Source organism: Chrysemys picta, chromosome 11 (assembly GCF_011386835.1).
Source record: "Chrysemys picta bellii isolate R12L10 chromosome 11, ASM1138683v2, whole genome shotgun sequence".
Classification (NCBI taxonomy): Eukaryota; Metazoa; Chordata; order Testudines; family Emydidae; genus Chrysemys; species Chrysemys picta.
The window spans coordinates 5,147,123-5,169,268 of record NC_088801.1 but is presented as its reverse complement, the minus strand read 5'-3'; the positions used below and the strand labels follow the sequence as shown (position 1 = coordinate 5,169,268).

Sequence of the window (22,146 nt, the reverse complement as noted above, 5' to 3'; positions counted from 1 at the left end):
GATCGTCAGATAAATGGGGTTCTACTGTACCTAGTCCCAGTAACGCAGTCCTCTTTCAAACACTACTAATTCGTGCCAGCAGCATCCACGTAGGGTAGTTAGCGTGCAGCCCTTCCTAGCGTGCTCTGCAATTCACGCCCGTGCAACCCACACTGTGCCACAGTGCAGACAAGCCCCTGGTTTTATATAGTCCAGCTGGTGTGGAACACAGATTCAATCTATTGCTGCAGCTGCTTCTAAACTCATGATAGATCCCTGCACGTACAGCAAATACACACAGAAAGACGTGTGGAAGTAGTGTGTCAAGGCAGAGCCATAACCACTCTTCCAAGCCCCTGTTGCCGTAATGTTTAGTGCATGAATATTGTCTGTAAGAACAGCCCCTGTTCAAAAAGGAGGCCCTGCTGGGGTTGCTCAGCTGAAAGTGGTTAATACTGCTAGGTCAAAAAGGATAGGGAAGGTAAATAATCTTACGACATGCCAGGAAACCCCTTCCACATGTCAGCTACAATGTTGACAATGGCTCCTCCGTGCTCCCGCATCCAAGCATTGTACACTGTATGAGGGGAGGAAAATAACCTACTCAACATCTGCCTCTTTTCAAATGATTTTTCCTAATGATTAGAGCACACAAGTGGGAGTCAAGGCTCCTGGGTCTAATCCCAGCTCTGCCACCGACTTCCCGTGAGGCTTTGCACAAATCACCTTGCGTCCCTAAACCACAGTCCCCACATCTTGAAAATGGGAACAACAGGTATGCGATGTCAAGAGCAATTCATTAGTGTTTGCAAAGAGCTGTGAGAGTTTCTGGTGGAAGGACAAGGATCTGGATTCCCACTAAACTACTTTGCATTCATAACTTGCACTTCTCTATCCAAGGATCACAGTGCGCAAACTTTACATTTAGCCTCACATCCCTGCTGTGAAAGAAGTATTACTTCTATTTTACAGACAGGGAAATCAGGCGTTAGAGAGGTTAAGTGACTTGCCTAAGGCCACATAAGTCTGTGGCAATACCGGAAATAGACTTTTTGACTCCCAGGCCTGGCTTTAGCCACAAGACCATCCTTCCACTCTTTTCATAACAGACATAAAATATAGACCCCGCCGTATATACTCGTTCATTAGCCCATTCATTTATAAGCCAACCCCCCCAAGATGGTTAGGTAAAAATAGCAAAAACTGTATGACCCGTTCAAAAGCCGGCCCTATATTTCGGGGATTGGCAAACTTTGGCTCTTGGCCGTCAGGGTAAGCCGCTGGCAGGTCAGGACGTTTTGTTTACCTGAAGCATCTGCAAGCATGGAGCCCCTCAGCTCCCTGTGGCCGCGGGAAGTCCCACAGCTCCCATGGGCTGGGAACAGCGAACTGTGGCCACAGGGAGCGGAGGGGCTCCATGTCTGCACGCGCTCCAGGTAAACAAAACAACAATGTATTAAGATACTCAATTCAATGATTCCACAGAGTTTAAAAATCATCAAATTTTGGTGTAGACCTGTTTATAAGCTGACCCCCGCTCTCTGATGCGTCACGTTTTGGCTTATGAACGAGTATATACGGTATATTTAGTTTAAGATGAGATTAATGGAAACAGACATCCAAGGTGATGCAACCGTGTGCGGGGTGGTTGGGGGGTGGTAGGAACAACAGGCAGCCTTTTGAATCTTCTGGTATTTCTTGCCACATCCAGTCCTCACCTGCCTTGCAGCAGTAGAAGGTCCCACTCAGATTAGTTTCAATGACAGCATTCCAGCCCTTTGAACTGATGGCTTCAGCAGGACTGGGGAACTGGCCCCCTCCGTTGTTCACCAGGAAATCGATCCTGCCATGCAGATCCAGTGTGGATTTCACCAAAGCTTCCACCTAATAAAAGCAATTAAAAACACTCTCTCTAAGAGGTCACTGGGTTAGTCTATTTATCCCATTTTAGCAGCGTGTGCTCCCCATCTACATAAAGAATGTGCCAATGCACTGACCAGCCTTCCACAAGTTCTTCTAGGCAACAACCTTGCAACTATACTCAGGTGGTGAGAGCTCAATTTGACAGCTTGAGTTAACGAAGGACTGGGCTGTCAGTATTTGGATGGGAGATCTCCCAAGAATAACCCAGGTGCTGGAAGTGTCAGTATTGAAATAGAGGGGAAGCTGTGCAGTTGGAGGTTATGTTTTTTTGATAAAATGTAAAAATGAGGCATTCAAAGTTACTAAAATTCCTATGGCACTTTTCCTGAGGTTGGGTCCTGGCCAAATTCCACATAAGGTAGTTACTGATGCCTTCCAGTACTTAAATTCACGGCTATTCTGAATGGATACAATATTTTTTAATTCACTTTCTGTTCTAGAAGCAGCCATATTGTGTTGCTGGTTATAATGGCTACTATATCACCTCCTCAGAAAGTGCTGCACTTCAGTAGCTGAGGAAGTAATCTTCATACACACACGTAGCTTCATTGTCTAAAGGACCATGCTGCTTGCTAAGGGCAGTAATACATCGATCAGCTTTCTCAAGTGAAATAGGAGGCTATATTGACTACATCCACCACAGATGATCTTCCTGTGTCACGTTGCCTGGTATGGGACACAGCTAAGAATGCCAATCTCAGGTCAGACTGCCAAAATACAGGGCGAGTACCCCAGACTGGTGGTATATTCCATAAGATTGCACCAAACCAGTAACAAATGAGCACTTTCAAAATACTATACAAGTTATCATGAAGCCACAGACAGCTCCCTGCAGGCACGCTAGCCCCTCATGCACGACTCAGACAAACCAGACTTCTGTGATAAATGATTATTAAACCCATAAATCACATATATTAGGTTCTTCCAGCTCCAGAGAGCTAGCCACTTACCCCAGGTCAAAATATACTTCAAGATTTCACCCAAAAACCATGCTGGTAACCAATCCTTTAGTAAACTAAAACTAAAGGTTTATTAATATATAAAAGAAATGACAAGAGTTGTTAAAAGGTTAAAATGAATCATATCCATTACAGTTGATTTCAGAGTTTGTGTATCAGGATCGTAGTAGTGATGCTAAATCTGCTAACTTGCAATTAGTCTCTCTGGTTCACCCAGAAGATTGGGGTGGGGGGGGTGTCCTCAGTCCATTGTTCAGAGCTCCCCTTCGTTAAAAATCATAGTCCAGAGATGTGGAGCAGGAAAGAGACAGGGAGGTGATGTCACAGTTTCCATATATACCCTCGGCCTATGTGCATGGAAAGTTACTGGTTCAAACAGAGTTTTGGATCACATGTCCTTATATGCCATTGCTGAGTCATAGGGCATCGTGGACCCAACAATGCTCTGCGCTATACTGGCAACTGCGAATACACCAAAGTTGGTGACAAACATTTGTGTATTTTTCTATTAAAAAAGAAGGAAGTGGAGACCATTTGAACAGCTGCCCATCAAATTAACCCTTGGATCAATTGTTGTGCTCAATGTTTTCCTATAACTCATTTTCCCTGTTCTGCCTTAGCTGTCATAACAAGGTTCTGAGGAATGTTTATCCCCAGCCAAGCAGAAGATGTAGAGAGTTCATAGACTCATAGAATCATAGAATATCAGAGTTGGAAGGGACCTCAAGAGGTCATCTAGTCCAACCCCCTGCTCAACAGACAAAAGAATGGGTAATGGGAATGTCCTGCTGACCAGGCAGATTCAAGATCAGTGCAATCCTATGGGGGGGAAGAACATCAGCTCAATATAGGAGAAGGATGCTGCGTGGCAATAGACAGCAGCCTCAGAAACAAGAGGGCAGCGTGTGACCTATACCTCACAAACAGAGCCGCTAAGGTAGTGCATCACCTCAATTACTAGGCCATGGGGGCGAGGGAGGAGACCAGGGAAAGTACCTTGAACTTGACAGAGTTCAAACAAATGAATACAAAGTCTAACAGGTGATTAGATAAGCTGCTAGACACTGAATAAAATATTAAAAAAAAAAAAAAAAGTTAAAACTCTGTAAGTACCAACTTTTAGCTATTACTATGTACTAGGTGAACATTTTGCCCAAAGAAACTCATCTCTTACTGTTCTCCACAGGAATTGTTAACATATTATTTGTGATTGTTTCAACTGCTGCTCATCTTCACTGACAGGCCAGGAGACTGCGGTGGGAAAAGTGTGAGCAATACAACCGGGTGAGCTTTTTATTCAACAGAATAAAAACAGTGAAATAACATGACAATGAAAATAAATTTAAGACTAAAGCTTAATGTCCTTACTTAAGTAGGTGCTTACTACCTGCCTAAAATCCCCCCTGGAGAGTTTCAGTTTGAGATGGGCATCTTCACCTTTTGTCCTGAACTAGGTGTAGTGTTGCCACATACTGTGCAACAGCGGCTATGTTCCTCTTCAGAAGTAGCTGCATTTCAGTAGCAGATGAAGGGACTCTTGTACACACTTCGGATGACAGGTATTATACAGCTGAAAGTTTATATCCCCAAATAAATACTTAAGACTGTACGTTCATGACATATTTACATCTGCATTATTAGAGCATTAAAAAGTTGAGAGTCAATTTATTTATTAACTACTACTTACTAAACATCACAATGAGGGGCATGACTCAATTCAGGTACTAAACAGCAGCCTTCCCCCATTATTAACTAGAACAGACATACAGGAATACCAGTGTGACTGATACCAAGTAACATTGCTTTAATAAAGGTGAGTGAAAACTGCTGTAACAACCAATGAGAATGAACTTTGCTGTAGGAAAGGAGATAAAGAAATGACTGAAGTCTGAATTAAATCAAGTTTACTAGTGATTGAAAGCCAACTTGATGTACCCTGTGAGCAGAATGCTGGGACACAGGGGGAGAAAAAGGAAAGTGCCTGCCACATGCCTAGTGACTGATGCCCTGTGTGTTCCACTTTGGTGTGACACACTGGAAATCCTGCAGCAGTTTAGATACATAATCAAAAGCTTCTAAGTAAATACATATGATCAGTCCAGTAGCTTGTTATCAAGATACAAAAGGGATGGGAGCTATGCAAATACCTTATGTAATTTGAGTTGAAGTTCTGTTTCTCAGAGGAGTACAGGAGGCAGATTAGAATAGCAGGATAGACATATTTATTTAGATATTTCTGCTAAAATGGTAAACTATGAAACCGTTGTTATTTTGGTCATGTTTATATTACCAAAGCAAACACCCCATTGAGTAAAATGGGGTACTTCAGAACTCTCTCAGTTATTGTTTCAGGCTGTCACTCAGGAAGAAGGACAAGGTGAGTGAGGTAATATCTTTTATTGGACCAACTTCTGTTGGTGACAGACAAGCTTTCGAGCTTACACAACACTGCATATTAAGGAAGAAAGCATTTGTACTGGTTACACTAAGAGCTTACCAGTTTAACTAATGGTCTAATTTTTTTAACTGATACTGTTAAACTGGTGCAAGAGGCGGTTTGAACACTGTGGACCTAAGCCTGGTTTATGCTGATTTAGTTTAAGTTCTTTAGCTTTAACCCGAAACCCAAGTATTCCAGTCATAAACTGATACAAGTGTCTATACAGGATTTTGCACCCATATAGCTAAATCAGTTTAAAAATCAATTTAGAGTAAAAAGAGTGCAACTTTTGTGTTTAGACAAGACCTCAGATCATGTTTTTCAGAGCTAGCTGAAGGGGACTAGAAACTTTATTTGGGAAAAAAAAAACAATAGCTTGTAGAGCACAATCTTGCAGTAGTGGAGGGCCCTGGGCCCTGCTTACAACCCATCCTGACAGATTTCGAGGAGTGGGAATAACTTATTCTAGACAAAGTCATATCCATCCATACCACAAGGTCTTTCGTGGAGGAAGAAAGTAATAAAACAGAAGGGGAGAACCGAACATTTTTAAATAAGCTATTTACTCTCCAACACAGACCTTTTGGGGATTTTAACCAAAACAGATCGTTCTAGTGTCTACTGCCTCACCATTTTGTCAGCAAAATAAAAAAATATAAATAAAATAGTCCTGTTTTCTGCGTGCCAGCCTTTGCTCTCTCTGTCTCCAGTCCAGCTCAGAAGCTTCCATACTTTCACACTACAGCTGTCCTCTAAATAATTCACTAGATGAAAGCACATTTTGATATCACTGCAGGGTTTCTTCTGGTTACAGTAACCACAGCCAGTGCAGTGAGAGAGAGAGATTTATCAGCAGAACCAGTTACAGCTCACGAGAGAGTCCTGTATTGATCCTGAATTTGAAATTCTCCCTGTATAGATTTTCAGTGTCCAGCTAAAGGAAACTTCCTCTCTAGAAGCAAAAGTAGAGGTATACATTGGATTATTCAATCACCTAAGGCAGTGGTGCTCAAACTTTTTCAGTCACCCGCCCCCCTTATCAGTGATAGAATCTGTCCACCCTCCCCTCCCCAATCCCTCCAAAGCCAAGCTAGGGGAGAAACTGGGGCTGCGGATGGAGAGGGAATGAGGGCAGAGCCAGGCTGGAGCAGAGGGCCGAGTGGAGCAGTGGCTGGCAGCTGAGCTGGTCTGGGGGCAGAGAGGGAGTGAGAGCGGAGCTGGGCCTGGAGGTGGAACTGAACGGGGTTGGGGGAAGAAGCTGGTCTGCAGACAAAGCAGGTCTGGAAGTGTGGTGCTCCCTCCCCGGCCCCACCGAGCGCCCTCCCGAATGTTCCTCCATGCCTCCCTTGTGGGGCATGCCCCACAGTTTGGGGACCACTGACCCAAGGGATCAAACAGAAGAACTAGAAGACCAGGGTTCCAGTCTCTGCTCGGACACTGAATCACTTTGTGACCTTGGACTAACCACATCACATTGTGGCATATAGTTTCCTCGTCTGTGAAATTGGGATAATAAACTGACCTACTTCAAAAGGGAGGGGCATGTGTGGAGATACGAACATTAGTGAACTTGAGACATATTAAGAAACTCAGTGAGTAATTGATAGAATCACAGAAATTAGGGTTGAAGGAGACCTCTGGAGGTCATCTAGTCCAATCCCCTGCTCAAAACAGGACCAACCCCAACTAAATCATCCAGCCAGGGCTTTGTCAAGACAGGCCTTAAAAACCTCTAAGGATGGAGATTTCACCACCTCCCTAGGTAACTCATTCCAGTGCTTCACCACCCTCCTAGTGAAATAGTGTTTCCCTAATATCCAACCTAGACCTCCCCCACTGCAACTTGAGACCATTACTCCTTGTTCTGTCATCTGCCACCACTAAGAACAGCCGAGCTCCATCCTTTTTGGGACTCCCCCTCAGGTAGTTGAAGACTGCTATCAAATCCCCCCCCTCACTCTTCTCTTCTGCAGACTAAACAAGCCCAGTTCCCTCAGCCTCTCCTCATAAGTCATGTGCCCCAGCCCCCTAATCATTTGCGTTGCCCTCCACTGGACTCTCTCCAATTTGTGCACATCCTTTCTGTAGTAGGAGGCCCAAAACTGGACACAATACTCCAGAGGGCAATAATCACTTCCCTCAATCTGCTGGCAATGCTCCTACTAATGCAGCCCAATAGGACATTAGCCTTCTTGGCAACAAGGGCACACTGTTGACCCATATCCAGCTTCTCATCCACCCTAATCTCCAGGTCCTTTTCTGCAGAACTGCCGCGTAGCCAGTCAGTCCCCAGCCTATAGCAGTGCATGGGATTGTTCCATCCTAAGTGCAGGACCCTGCACTTGTCCTTGTTTGACCTCATCAGATTTCTTTTTTTTGGCCCAATCCTCCAATTTGTCTAGGTCACCCTGGACCCTATCCCTACCCTCCAGCGTACCTACCTCTCCCCGAATCTTAGTGTCATCTGCGAACTTGCTGAGGGTGCAATCCATCCCATCCTCCAGATCATTAATGAAGATGTTGAACAAAACCGGCCCCAGGACCGACCCCTGGGGCACTCCGCTTGATACCAGCTGCCAACTAGGCTTCGAGCCGTTGATCACTACCCGTTGAGCCCGATGATCTAGCCAGCTTTCTATCCACCTTATAGTCCATTCATCCAACCCATATTTTTTTAACTTGCTGGCAAGAATACTGTGGCTTTCCCCATAACCACAGAGCCGGTTATCTCATCATAGAAGGCAATCAGGTTGGTCAGGCATGACTCGCCCTTGGTGAATCCATGTTGACTGTTCCTAATCAATCACCTTCCTCTCCTCCAAGTGCTTCAAAACGGATTCCTTGAGGACCTGCTCCATGATTTTTCCAGGGACTGAGGTGAGGCTGACCAGTCTTGTATTTCCCTGGATTTGCCTTCTTCCCTTTTTTTTAAAAGATGGGTACTATATTTGCCTTTTTCCATTCGTCCGGACAGTTCAGAGAATCAAAGGCTAGCAATTGTGGCATTTGTGGATCAAGACAACGGGAGGCCCTTTCACCTGAGATGAGGCAAGTTCATTATGTGTTATCAGCTGCTTTTTAAACACAATGGAAATCCCTTACTCACTATTTGTCAAACCCCATTCTTCCACTACAGACTCCATGCATGATCGATATGGAGTATTTATAACCAATGTGGGCTACATTTAACTGTCAGTGGAGAGAGTTACAGTAAAGCTTGAGGATTTTAGGTCTCTTGGAAAAGGAAGCCATTCCTGAATGCTCAAATGAGCTACAGTGCTCAGCGTTACTGCAGTGACAGCACACAACTTTTCCTTCCCAAGGGGCCTGGTCTGTTCGGTATCCAATCAGCGTCTCATTCCCCAGTCTCCTCATCCACGGAAGTTTTTGCAATCCTGACGTCGGGGACACTGACGCAGTCCTGAGAATGCTAAGAGCACTGGGCTGATCTCAAGCCCACCAAGAATCCCAGTTTAGCTACGCTTGGAAGAAAGACCTGGTCGCATTGCAGGTACTAGGACCCTCTCCTTCACCCATGTAGAGGCAGCGGAGAAGGCCATCCCTCTCCCATGAAGGAAGAGGAGAAAGAAGCCACCAAAATGGTCCTGGCACCTGTACCCTGATTGTGCAGGTGGCAGAGGAGTTGTCTCAACTCCTCCCCTTTTCCACAGCTACACAGGAAATGTGGGGAGGAGGACTCTTCCTCCAAACATCAAGCAGACAGGGAAAAGCCTATTCCCCTCTCAGCAGCCAGAAAGAAGAATTGTGGGGGCTCCTCCATCCCTACAGAGTGGGGTACAAGAGCTAAATAGTGATAGGTTCCTTGGAACTTGGGGAAAGGGGTTTGGCCTGACACAAGGGATACACAGTCACTTAGTTTGGATCTTGGCCAGCAGAAGCCGAATGCACTCTCCCTCCCCCTCGCATCTGTAACAGCAAGTGTGGAATACTGACTAGTATTCAATCCAAATCACTAAGATCACTACTGCCTCATGACCTCAGTGAGCCCATACTGGTCACCACATATGCTCTATTCCAAAGAGAGGCATTAGAGACCCAAATTTGCTGTTCCAGATGAAACATCCCTTCACCCATGAAAATAGAATAGGGAAACCCAGGTCTTTACACAGCCATGTTCCAGAATTCCTTTTCCCAACAGCCTTAACAAAACAGACTTGCTACACTTTACAAAATACTGTATGTAAAACAACTAGAAACAAGACAATAAGGCAGCAGCATTGTCTTTTTAATTAAAGGAACCTGACAGGTGAGGCACTATTTATGAAAGCCCTTCATCAGCAAGCAGGATTATTTTTTGCATACTTGGTGAAAAGACATCTTAGCTAGAAAGCAAGAAGGTCCCTGAGGATAAAGATTAAAAGAAACATCAAAACTTGCATTCATTAAGTTATTCCCCTGATGTCTAGCATAAATCTCCTCCTGCAGCACTCAATATAGCTTCTTCAGCACTTTTTAGGCTGAAGAGAGCCCTGAGAGCCCAAATGCAAGCGCTACGTGTGGAGAGATGCAACCTCAAAAGCTTTGTGTGATGCAGTTTCAAACTAGGCAGACAAGTAAGCGCGAACACTAGGTCATCTTCACACTAGATGTTCTATTAGGAGATTTAGAACAGCAGAATAAGAGATCTTTTGGTGATTCTGAAAGCAGTTTCATCCTCCTTAGCGCTCCTCTACTCAAGAATCTCTGCTTCAGTTTCTCTGGAGTTATAACGGAGATAAAATTCTTACTGGTCTTTGGAGCCATGAAGGCTCCAGAAAAGAAGAGATGCCTTGTGTGACACTGTGTAGAATATGTAGGAAACTTTATGATATTGATACCAATATTATGAAATTGCAAGGAATCTGACCAGATATACTGTGTGAGGTGTCTGCAAAAATGTTATAACTTGCCATGTAGGATGATCCTGTTTATGTGTGTATTACCTTCATATTAGGAGTTATAGCTATGTATGGTATATCTGTATTTCCAAACTTGTGCTGTGTTTCTAGGTGACACCACCAGATCGGCATCAGCACGGCCTACCTGTTCGATGGCCCATCAAGGGTCATCAACTGTACAATAAACCTATTGAAAAAAAGCCAGAGACTACACCTGATGAGTCAGCATGCCTATGGTCAAGGAAGTCTAAGGCTTTTCCATGTGCTGTGAAGCTTGCGTTTGGGATACAGGAAGTACAAGCCTCATGGCAAAAGAATACAAAAGGCAGCAGCAGCATCTCCATTTTGTCTTCATTCCTGCTTCTTACCTCTGGAGTAACTTTTCTACAAACTGAAAAAGCTCTGAACAAAGGATTGAATGACCCATCCAAGCTGTGGATGTGTTCCAGAGGGACTTTCAAGCCAGCAAACTCACCAATAGTGCTAAGAACCTGATACATGGACTTTAAATCTCTGTATGTAGTTGAGTGCTTTATCATTTAACAACTCTCTTCTTGCTCTTTCATTTTTCTTTATAATAAACCTTTAGGTTTAGACACTAAAGGATTGGCTGGCAACGTGGTATTTTGGGTAAGATCCAACCCAATATTGACCTGACAATGTGGCTGGCCCTTTGGGGCCAGCAAAACGTTTTGTATAGTGAGCAGAGTTTTTTAAATAACTTCTCACTGTACTGGACTATGTGCTGACTGGAAGCCAGAATGCAATACTTTACTGGAATGCAATAAAGGGGGCTGTGTGATTTCTTTTTTAGTTTCTTGATAACCAGTATAGGGGATCAGGAGCACAGTTTGTGACTGATTAATGAGTCTAACTTCAGTGTTATCCACCAGTTCTAGAAGAATCGGCTCTCCTTTTTGGAGCCTGCCCGGACTTTGGCATTTTCAGTAAGGGTTACCCCAGGCACACTGGGTCACACCTTGCTCCTGTACCTGATTTGTCTGGCTTTTTGTTTTGTATTTTTAAATATTGTATTTGTATTTACTTTTCCAAGTGTTTAATTTGAGATATCACAAAGATGATGAGATTGCAGCCAAAAAAGACACAGGTCTTGTGTTTTTATACTGTACTACAAAATGATACTTAAAACTACTGTCATGAGTCTTTTATCCCAGTCTCACCTCTACTCAAGACTAGTCCACAGGGCCACAACCTCTTCCCAAGAATCCTCCATATCTGCACTGGATCCCTCCTCTGACAGCGCCACATCTCAGCCACCATCCTTCAATTCAAGGGCAGACAGGACTTCTTTTAGAGCTTAGACAGAGAGACTGCCGGTGAGCACCCCAAAAAACACTTTCACCGCACTCCCTGCAAGGTAGCCAAATGCACTGTAGACAGTATTTACAGTCACTGTTGGCCTAAGGAAGTACCCTGGTAACCTCCACTCACACAAGTATGATTTAGAAACTGGAGCAATAGGTTGCTCAAATATCGGTTTGATTTTAGGAAAGAACTAAATGGTGATAATGTAGTAATCCTTGGAAAGTCCAGAGGTAGAGAATGTTAAATACACACAACTTAAATGGGAACCCATGAATGCAACCCATGAAGTTAGTTAAGAATTACAGGCTGTACCTAAGGAACATAGGATGAAAGTTTAATTTTCTTATTCAGGACTTCTCATGGATATCAAAATTTATTTGAAATCAGACTATATGTTAGGGAGGGAATTACATCTAGTTCTGCTGTCCATAAGTCAAGGAGGATGCTGAGAAGTTAGAGAAGGTCCAGAGAAGAGCTCATCAAAAAGAGTTCAGAGAGTGATTTGATCCCAGTCTGCGAGGATCTATGTGGGGAGGAGATATCTAATAGAGGGTTCTTTAATATGGCTCATTATAACTTTGTATGCTAACGTCTGGAAGTTGCAGCTAGACATTCATACTAGAAATATAGCACAAATTTTTAACAGTGAAGGTTGTTAATCATTAGAACTAAGTATTTTGAACAAGACTGATGCCTTTATGAGAGAGGTTCTAATTCAACCAGAAGTTATTGAACTTGATGCAAGAATTTTACCCAGTAATTCCATGGCCCATGTTATGCCAGAGGTCAGGCTAGAGGACCACAAAAAATAAAAAATAAAACTATCAATATCTAATGGTTACTGAATATAGCTGCAAGTAGGGTCTCTGGCATTCTTTTCCTACCTCGATGGATTCACTGTGGCATCTTGGATAAGTCACTTCTCCGTACATCAATCTTTAAAATGGGGAAAATAACTATAACAGTGCTATTGGTTTCTTCAAAAGTGATTTTAAAGATTAGGTGCCTAACGTTAGGTTCCTAAATTCACATTTAGGCACCTAAATAAGTGTCCTATTTTCAGTAAGCATCCAGCAGCTTTCATTAACAAATCTTTCAGATGGATGCAAAAGGTTAGTGACCATCCCTAGGAAGAATCTTAAGATACCAATGCACACTTTGCAAGGGAAGGGTGCTCTACTTATTGTCTCAGTGCCCATTTGACGCTGTAAAAAGCGACAAAGAGCCTGTGGCACCTTATAGACTAACAGACGTATTGGAGCATAAGCTTTCGTGGATGAATACCCACTTCGTCAGACGCATGTAATGGAAATTACCAGAGGCAGGTATAAATATGCAGGCAAGAATCAGTCCAGAGATAACGAGGTTAGTTCAATCAGGGAGGGTGAGGCCCTCTTCTAGCAGTTGAGGTGTGACCACCAAGGGAGGAGAAACTGCTTTTGTAGTTGGCTATCCATTCACAGTCTTGGTTTAATCCTGAGCTGATGGTGTCATCACCTACAGTCCTCAGCTAAAACCTCTCCAATGCATCATCAGTGATCTACAACCCATCCTGGACAACAATCCCTTGCTTTCACAGGCCTTGGGAGGCAGACCAGTCCTTGCCCACAGACAACCCACCAACCTTAAGCATATTCTCACCAGCAACCACACACCGCACCATAGTAACTAACTCAGAAACCAATCCATGCAACAAACCTCAATGCCACCTCTGCCCACATGTTTACACCAGCAACACCATCACAGGACCTAACTAGATCAGCCACAACATCACTGGTTCATTCACCTGCACATCCACCAATGTAATATACGCCATCATGTGCCAGCAATGCCCCTCTGCTATGTACATCGGTCAAACTGGACAATCCCTATGTAAAAGGATAACTGGACACAAGTCAGATATTAGGAATGGCAATATACAAAAGTGTAGGAGAACACTTCAACCTCCCCGAGCACACAATAGCAGCTTTAAAGGTAGCTATCCTACAGAAAAAAAACTTCAGGACCAGACTTCAAAGAGAAACTGCTGAACTTCAAACCATTGAGCTATTCCCTCAGTTCATTTGCAAATTTGACACCACCAGCTCAGGATTAAACAAAGACTGTGAATGGCTAGCCAACTACAAAAGCAGTTTCTCCTCCCTTGGTGTTCACACCTCAACTGCTAGAAGAGGGCCTCACCCTCCCTGATTGAACTAACCTCGTTATCTCTGGACTGATTCTTGCCTGCATATTTATACCTGCCTCTGGTAATTTCCATTACATGCGTCTGACGAAGTGGGTATTCACCCACAAAAGCGTATGCTCCAATACGTGTTAGTCTATAAGGTGACACAGGACTCTTTGTTGCTTTTTACAGATCCAGACTAACACGACTACCCCTCTGATACTATTTGACTCTGGTATTTCTATTCCCCCCATTTACTTTGCCCTTGTAGCTTCAACTGCTTAAGTTGACTTTTGCCATCTGTCCTAACCCATTACGTAGCATTGCTTATGCTGGTAGATACGGAGCTGAAATTCACTGGTAAGTGAATTGAAACACTCTGGACAGCCCCTTAGGGCCCACCTCTTCCAGTTGAAAGGCACCAGGTACATTGTTATAAATCTCCTATGGCATTATTAGCGGTTTTATTCTATTCTTTTACGCTGATTGTTTTATAGTAGTAAAATTGACCAGATGGGTTTAGAATGTACATAGTGTGACAAAGTTCCTCCTCTACCTTGGTGGGTCCTGCACTTATTGGCAGATTTGCTCACTTCACAGATTCATCCTGTGGGTCAGGAAACAGTCCAGAGACCTTTCCCTCTGATAGAAGCTATAGTCCAGCTCAATTCCCCCTGTGTTTGATCAGGAGTTGGGAGGTATGGGGGGAACCCAGGCCCACCCTCTACTCGGGTTCCAGCCCAGGGCCCTGTGGACTGCAGCTGTTTAGAGTGCCTCCTGGTACAGTTGCACGACACCTACAACTCCCTGGGCTACTTCCCCATAGCCTCCTCCCAACACCTTCTTTGTCCTCACCACCGGACCTTCCTCCTGATGTCTGATAACACTTGTACTCCTCAGTCCTCCAGCAGTACGCCTACTCACTCTCAGCTTCTTGCACACCTCTTGCTCCCAGTTCCTCTTACACACTTCCTCTCCCCTGGCTTGACTGGAGTGAGCCCTTTTATAGCATCAGAGGGGCCTTAATTAGAGTCAGGTGCTTAACTGCCTCACCTGACTCTTAGCAGGTTAATTGGAGTCAGGTGGTCTATTAGCCTGGAGCAGCCCCTGCTCTGGTCATTCAGGGAACAGAAAACTACTTATCCAGTGGCCAGTATATCTCCCTTCTGCTACTCTGCTGTTCCCAACTGGTCTGGGTCTATCACAATAGCTATTGAAGGGTAGGTATATACTTTTACATTTTCTTGTGTTTTGAGGCTTTGAGTGGTTAAGAAAATTCACCAGATGAGTCAAGGATCACCATCACAGATCAGGAAGTTTAGGTGTTTTCATGAAGTCATTCAAGATTGTGTTAGAATAAAGGTCAGACTCAATCATTACATTTTTTTAATGTTTATTTATAAGTGTAACAACAAGCAGGCATTCATTCACCTGCCAGACTTCAGAGAGATCTAGTGACTGGAACACAGTTCATCTTCAGTTCTAAATTACTAAAGCTTTCTCCAATTTTAATTGGATATTAAGATCAGAATCCTTACAAGAGAAACAGATTACCTGTCCCTCCACTCCTCTGCTCTCAAGCAGGCTTTATGACATCATCCAAAGTCTTCAATCACTTCTTAATTCAAAAGAAATTGGCAATCCAGGATTCAGCCACTTAGTTAACAGTTAATCAAGCCTGTGTCAGTCACTTTCAGTCTGAGGCCCCTGATCTACAAGCATGAAGACCTGCAGCCATGAGAAGCATTTAGGATTTTCAGCAAATTTTGGGTCACATAGAAGAGCATTCAAATTACAAGCTTAAAGAGTGGCCTAAAGGAGGTGACACTCCTCTCACACAGCTGCACAGTACATATTCCAAGCCCATATCACAGTGATTTTCCTTCAGCCAATGAAGAAAGATTAAATTCCTTTGGCCTACCTAGGGGCAGCATCGGGGTGCTGTCCAGACAGATTGCTGAAGAGCAACAAGAGGTATTCCAATCCCCAGTCGAGGGAGGAGTACACTAGCTCCATGGCTCAACCATTTTGATCCCATGTCCCCCCCGCACCAGGATGGCCCTTTACAAGACTTCTGAAAGAACCAAATACTGCTGTTTAGCTCCTGCGGTTTGGCAGGTAAAGAGTCGACATTAGCTATTGAACAAAGACTTACCCAACCACAAAATGCCTGATTTTACCCTGACCTGAGGGGAGTAGTCAATGTTTGACTTCTCTGTCCCATCAGATGTTGGCAGGCCCTGCCGTCTCATGAGTCAAGAAGAGAGCAGCTGACCATAAGAAACTGCAATGGGTATAAGTGGGGCTAGATGCTGAAGTACAGTGATTCTTAGTCACAGAGACTGTTAAAATAACCATCAAATCTGAGGTGTCAAAGAAATTTTTACCAGGGCATATTTGCAGGGGTCATTGCGGGTTTGATGTTCCTCATATACACACACACACACATCTCTGGAGCACTAAGTAGAACCAACCCATTAAGGATCAGGTGGGTGTATCCAGTATAATCATTTCCTGCAGTGACAGGCAACCTCCAGGAAATGGTTAATTTCAGTCCTTTATCTTCTCTTCCCCTGCATCTAAATTTTTGTAACAGTAAATCAAAAAATGCTACAATGCATTTACATGATCTATGGCATTCATTCTTCTGAGTAAGATCAAAGAAGAGCCTTTGAGGATTGAGACAACTTTAATAGCCTCAACACATCTTTAACATTTTAAACACAAGAGTAATTCATCTGGATTACCTCCTCTTCTCTGCGGATGTTGCACTGTATGGGGGTCACTTTGACTGGATTTGAGGAAGAGATTTTAGCAACCAACTCTTTTGCAGCAGCTTGTAATCTGTCAAGTTTACGAGAGGCAATAACTACATTGCAACCTGTCAAAACAAAACCAAAAACCCTTTAGTCAGAAGCTGTTCAAATAGGATAGTTGTATTAGACATTTAGTAAGGTCAGAGATTTCTTGTAAGACTGACAGCTCATTAATAGCTGCCTAGAAGTTAGAGATCATTAGTCAGTGTAATTTTCTGGTCTCTGTGGGTTCCCATCTCTTTCCCTCATTTAAGTTCTGGAGGTAAGAAGGCTCTACAATCAGAGCCAGGCTTATTTGCAGGGTCACAAAGCACTAGAGGGAAAGTGATTGAAAATTTGGCTGCAATTTGCTTCCCTCTGCTCCCCAACTACTGATGTTATTAGGATGGCCTGTAAATTGTTGAATCAGCACAGCACCCCCAGTTATTACTTTGTTGTCTGTGCCCAGGGCTGCCCGATCGATGAATTAACAACCTCAGAATTGTTAATAAAAAATGTTCAAAGGTATTTAAACTCCTTGTACCAAACACCCACAAGAGCCAATTTACTGGAGCTCAGACAGTAGTATGTGAATCTAATGCTCAGAAGAGTTGCTGCGTTATGGCCCTGGAGACCAAACTTCTTTACTAGGTAAAGGTACATTATGGCCAGCAGTAGTGCAAGCTTCCCATATGCTGCTCCAGCATCCTTAACACCCTGGGCTGGAGGGAGTGGGAAGAGACGGGAGCTCAGGCTTCATGGACCATTTAACCCTTGGCTTTCAAAGCTCAATGTGGGGGAGCTCAGTTAGTGCCAACTGTAATATTATTTTGCTATGTGTGGACACTGTTCACTAGGATCTAGACTGCTGCAAGCAAATTAGGGTATGGCTACACTTGCAGATGTACAGCGCTGTGAGTTAAACCCACCTTCGTAGAGTGGAGTAGGGAAAGACCTGCAATCTGTCCACACTTACAGCTGACACACAGTGGCGTGGCCACATTTGCAGCTGCATTGGGAGCAGTGCATTATGGGCAGCTATCCCAGCGTGCAAGTGGCTGCAACATTGCTTTTCAAATGGGGCTGGTGGTGGTGGAGTGTGTTGTGTGTATGTCGGGGGAGAGAGAGTGGGTTTTTGGGGTGCTGAAAGTGTGTCAGCATGCTGTCTTGTAAGTTCAGACCCCACTGCTCCATCTGCTTCTCACTCACTCACTCAAAGCAAACAGCAAAATGTTTGCTTTTTCTCTCTGAAATGGAGCTTTGAAAGGGCACTTCCACATTCCTGCAGCCGATCACAACAATGAGAAGAGTGGCCACTTGGGAAGGGGATTATCACAGTGCAGTAAGTTAACTCCTCGTTCACACTGACAGCCGGTAGTTGTAGCCAAGGCGCAGCAAACGTTATTCCTCTCGGGGAGGTGGAGTACCAGCACCGCTGTAACCGCAGAGACACAGCGCTGTACGTGCCTTGCCAGGGTGGACGGGGAGTGAGGTACAGCGCTCTGGGCAGCTTTATTGCGCTGTAACTCGCAAGTGTAGCCAAGGCCTATAATTCACATAGACTGCTAGAGTGTTCAGGACTACTTTAAATCATCATTGAAGGTTTCACTCTATGAAGTGCACAAACCAGTCTAATTCATTCCTGGTGCAACTCCACTGATTTCTGAAGAGTTACACCAGGAATGAATTTGACTTTCATTATTTCCTGACATCAACACTGAGGGAAGTATGCCAGCAGCATACCCCTAGAAATGAGCATTTTAGTCACCCGGCGCTATTGTCTTATGCTAGCAGACTTAAAAGTCCTGCTCAGACACAAGTCTCCTACCTCTTAGCATAAGAACACCGGTCATGTTCATAATAACCTGACCAAAAGAGTCAAGTTATTCATGAGCTTTTAGCACAGCTTAGAGCAGTAGAGTTCAAAGTCTTGTCATACCAGAAGTGGCACTTCTGATCACCAATTAACAGGTGACGCTAATTCAGCAAAGAAGTACAAAAGATGAGCCAATGAACAAGACCTAACAAAAAATACTAATTTTCTGTAATACAGTAAATCTAAATAAAATATGGCACTTATATTTGATGAAAACTGTAATACATTCAAAGTAGTGAATAGGAATAACCAGCTAGTTTCTGCTTATGATTTACAAAAGAAAAATCAAGGGTTATGAGGATATAAGACGCAGTAGATTCTAGCCTGGACCTATGCCAAAGCAGCACCACTGCAGGCCTTGGGCACATATCCTGATTAAGAGCACATATCTTGCCAACTACATGGATTAGAAATGAATAACACTGGAAAAGTTACTATCCCAAGATTTCAGCTGATGCAAAGCATTAAAAGGTCCAATCCTACAAATTATTTACTATCAGGAATTGTGCTAACTACCAAGACTGTACCCACTGAAATCAGTGAATATACTCATAATAGGTACTATGCCCAGTAGTAAGCATTTCAGGACTAGGCCCTAGATCTCTTAACAACAGGCATTGCAAAATATCAGCTGTTGAAATACTGTGGAAATGTGTTGCAAAGGGGCTTGACAATGGACAACTACAAACAGATCAGGGACAAAAACAATCTTCCAAATAGGGGTGCTGGACCAGTGATTAAAAAAATGAAGTCCATGACCCACCTGTGCCAACAAAATGCATATTGTAATACCAAGACACTTTGGCATGACCATTTACATAAGGCATGCCTTTTCTCCAGGTTTACAGGTGAGGTGTCAATTCTAAGGCACACAAGATTTAAAGGCCGTTGCAGCAGACATAGGAAGCTCAGAGACTGAGGCATCATCTAGCTGCCAAATTTGTACTGGTGCAACTATACTGATTTTTAAACAGGGTGGATTTGATTTAAATCACTATTCAGGAAGACTTGACTTAATCATAGATTTCTACATAGAAGTGCATTCTGGAATATGCTGCTCAAACAGTTTCACTTTTGTGTCTACTGCCTATCCCTCCCTTCTCACATTTATCTACAGATTTCTTCCCCTTGTCCAGATCTATTCCGTCCCCACTAATCTTCTATTCACTGAACTTTTTGAAACTTTGCACTTTTAGAGAGAGGTAAGGGATTGACTCTGTGTACACAAATTTGCAGAAGGACAATAGGGTTGAGGTCTGTTATTTCTCACCCCTATATATTAAATTTATTTAAAAACATTTTTGCTGTTAACAAGCATGTTATCTCTGGAGAAACAAATCCACAGTTTGAGAACTGCAAAATTAAGCATCTGTGATGGTATCTTCTAGACTGAGCACTGAGTCCCATTGGGTAGATAGAAAGATTAACCTAAATTATCTATACAGAAGCCCCTGGAACCCCATAAGATTGGGTCCCTAATCCATGAACTATTGGAATTCATTTACAAAACTTTTCTCAAACATTACATGAATATATTGTCTCATACTATGGAATTAGAATTTATAATCCCTATTCCATGATGAGATATCTTTGACCTATAATGTATCTTGATTAAAACTATCTGTAGATTGCTTTTTGAGGAAAAAGCCTTTTTATCAAAAAAATCTGATTTAAATAAAAAAAATCTATTTAAAAAAAATCATTGATTTTTATCCACCCTGTTTTTAAATCAAGTAAATTACCAAATTAAGCTAAACTGACTTAAGCCAGTTGTAAACCAGTTTAAGTGGATGAATAAAGACATGCTTGTACCAGTTACAAAGTGGGAGTTTGTTATCTGGTAACAAAAACTGCACCAGTCTCCCCTCCAATCTGTGCAATAGAAACCTAAATGACAAGTTGAGGATCCGGGGAACTACAGGCCAGTCAGCCTCACCTCAGTCCCTGGAAAAATCATGGAGCAGGTCCTCAAGGAATCAATTATGAAACGCTTAGAGGAGAGGAAAGTGATCAGGAACAGTCAGCATGGATTCACCAAGGGAAAGTCGTGCCTGACTAACCTAATTGCCTTCTATGATGAGATAACTGGCTCTGTGGATGAGGGGAAAGCAGTGGATGTGTTATTCCTTGACTTTAGCAAAGCTTTTGATACGGTCTCCCACAGTATTCTTGTCAGCAAGTTAAAGAAGTATGGGCTGGATGAATGGACTGTAAGGTGGATAGAAAGCTGGCTAGATCGTCGGGCTCAATGGGTAGTGATCAATGGCTCCATGTCTAGTTGGCAGCTGGTTTCAAGCAGAGTGCCCCAAGGGTCGGTCCTGGGGCCGGTTTTGTTTAATATCTTTATTAATGATCTGGAGGATGGTGTGGACTGCACTCTAAGCAAGTTTGCAGATGACACTAAACTAGGAGGCGTAGTAGATACACTAGAGGGTAGGGATCAGATACAGAGGGACCTAGACAAATTAAAGGATTGGGCCAAAAAAAACCTGATGAGGTTCAACAAGGACAAATGCAGAGTCCTGCACTTAGGACGGAAGAATCCCATGCACTGCTACAGACTAGGGACCGAATGACTAGGTAGCAGTTCTGCAGAAAAGGACCTAGGGGTCACAGTGGACGAGAAGCTGGATATGAGTCAACAGTGTGCTCTTGTTGCCAAGAAGGCTAACGGCATTTTGGGCTGTATAAGTAGGGGCATTGCCAGCAGATCGAGGAACGTGATCGTTCCCCTTTATTCGACATTGGTGAGGCCTCATCTAGAATACTGTGTCCAGTTTTGGGCCTCACACTACAAGAAGGATGTGGAAAAATTGGAAAGAGTCAGAGGGCAACAAAAATGATTAGGGGTCTGGAGCACATGACTTATGAGGAGAGGCTGAGGGAACTGGGATTGTTTAGTCTCCAGAAGAGAAGAATGAGGGGGGATTTGATAGCAGTCTTCAACTACCTGAAGGGGGTTCCAAAGAGGATGGAGCTCGGCTGTTCTCAGTGGTGGCAGATGACAGAACAAGGAGTAATGGTCTCAAGTTGCAGTGGGGGAGGTCTAGGTTGGATATTAGGAAACACTATTTCACTAGGAGGGTGGTGAAGCACTGGAATGCGTTACCTAGGGAGGTGGTGGAGTCTCCTTCCTTGGAGGTTTTTAAGGCCCGGCTTGACAAAGCCCTGGCTGGGATGATTTAGTTGGGGATTGGTCCTGCTTTGAACAGGGGGTTGGACTAGACGACCTCCTGAGGTCCCTTCCAACCCTGATCTTCTATGATTCTATGACACGGCATTAGTGTTTGTAACGCATTGGTGACAGAAGGTGCCTTTCTCCCACACCCCTCTGGGGATCCCCATTTTCTTCTCCCACAGGGCCCACCTTGTGTACTGACTCTTTGGCGGGATCCCCTATTCCTTCGCCCCCACCTCCTCCGTGGAGTGCTCCCCCCCATGCCAGCTTTCCCACTGCAAGGGCTCCCCCCATTCTTCACCCTCCCTCCCCCCGTCCCCCTTCTGCGCCCCCCATCCAACAACTCCCCCCCACAACCCCCGTCCTCGACCTCCCCCCTTCTTCACCCCACCCCCACCAACGGCTCCTCCTCCGGCCCCCCAGCCCCACCTAGGCCCAGCAGGTCGGCGGTGATGGCCTTGCCGATGCCCGTGCCGCCGCCGGTCACGATGGCCACCTGGTTACGGAACAGCCCGGCAGCCAGAACCCCGCAGCGCGCGCCCGTGCCCTGCGCCGCCATCTTAGCGCAGCCCCGCCAGCCCCCCCCATAGGCGCCCCGCCCTCCC

At 44.2% G+C, this 22,146-nt stretch overlaps 1 protein-coding gene across 1 annotated transcript in view; it reads right to left on the bottom strand.

Annotated features, from left to right (window-relative positions):
* Positions 1 to 22,144, bottom strand: part of PECR (peroxisomal trans-2-enoyl-CoA reductase) — a 29,310-nt gene extending 7,166 nt beyond the window's left edge. The window contains exons 1-4 of the mRNA XM_008167758.4: positions 21,971 to 22,144; positions 16,440 to 16,573; positions 1,698 to 1,863; positions 475 to 556 (exon numbers count right to left, since the gene is read on the bottom strand). Coding sequence (XP_008165980.1) covers positions 475 to 556; positions 1,698 to 1,863; positions 16,440 to 16,573; positions 21,971 to 22,100 — 512 coding nt within the window. The 5' untranslated portion in view covers positions 22,101 to 22,144. The remainder of the gene's footprint in view (positions 1 to 474; positions 557 to 1,697; positions 1,864 to 16,439; positions 16,574 to 21,970) is intronic.
* Between the last annotated feature and the right edge of the window lie 2 nt (positions 22,145 to 22,146).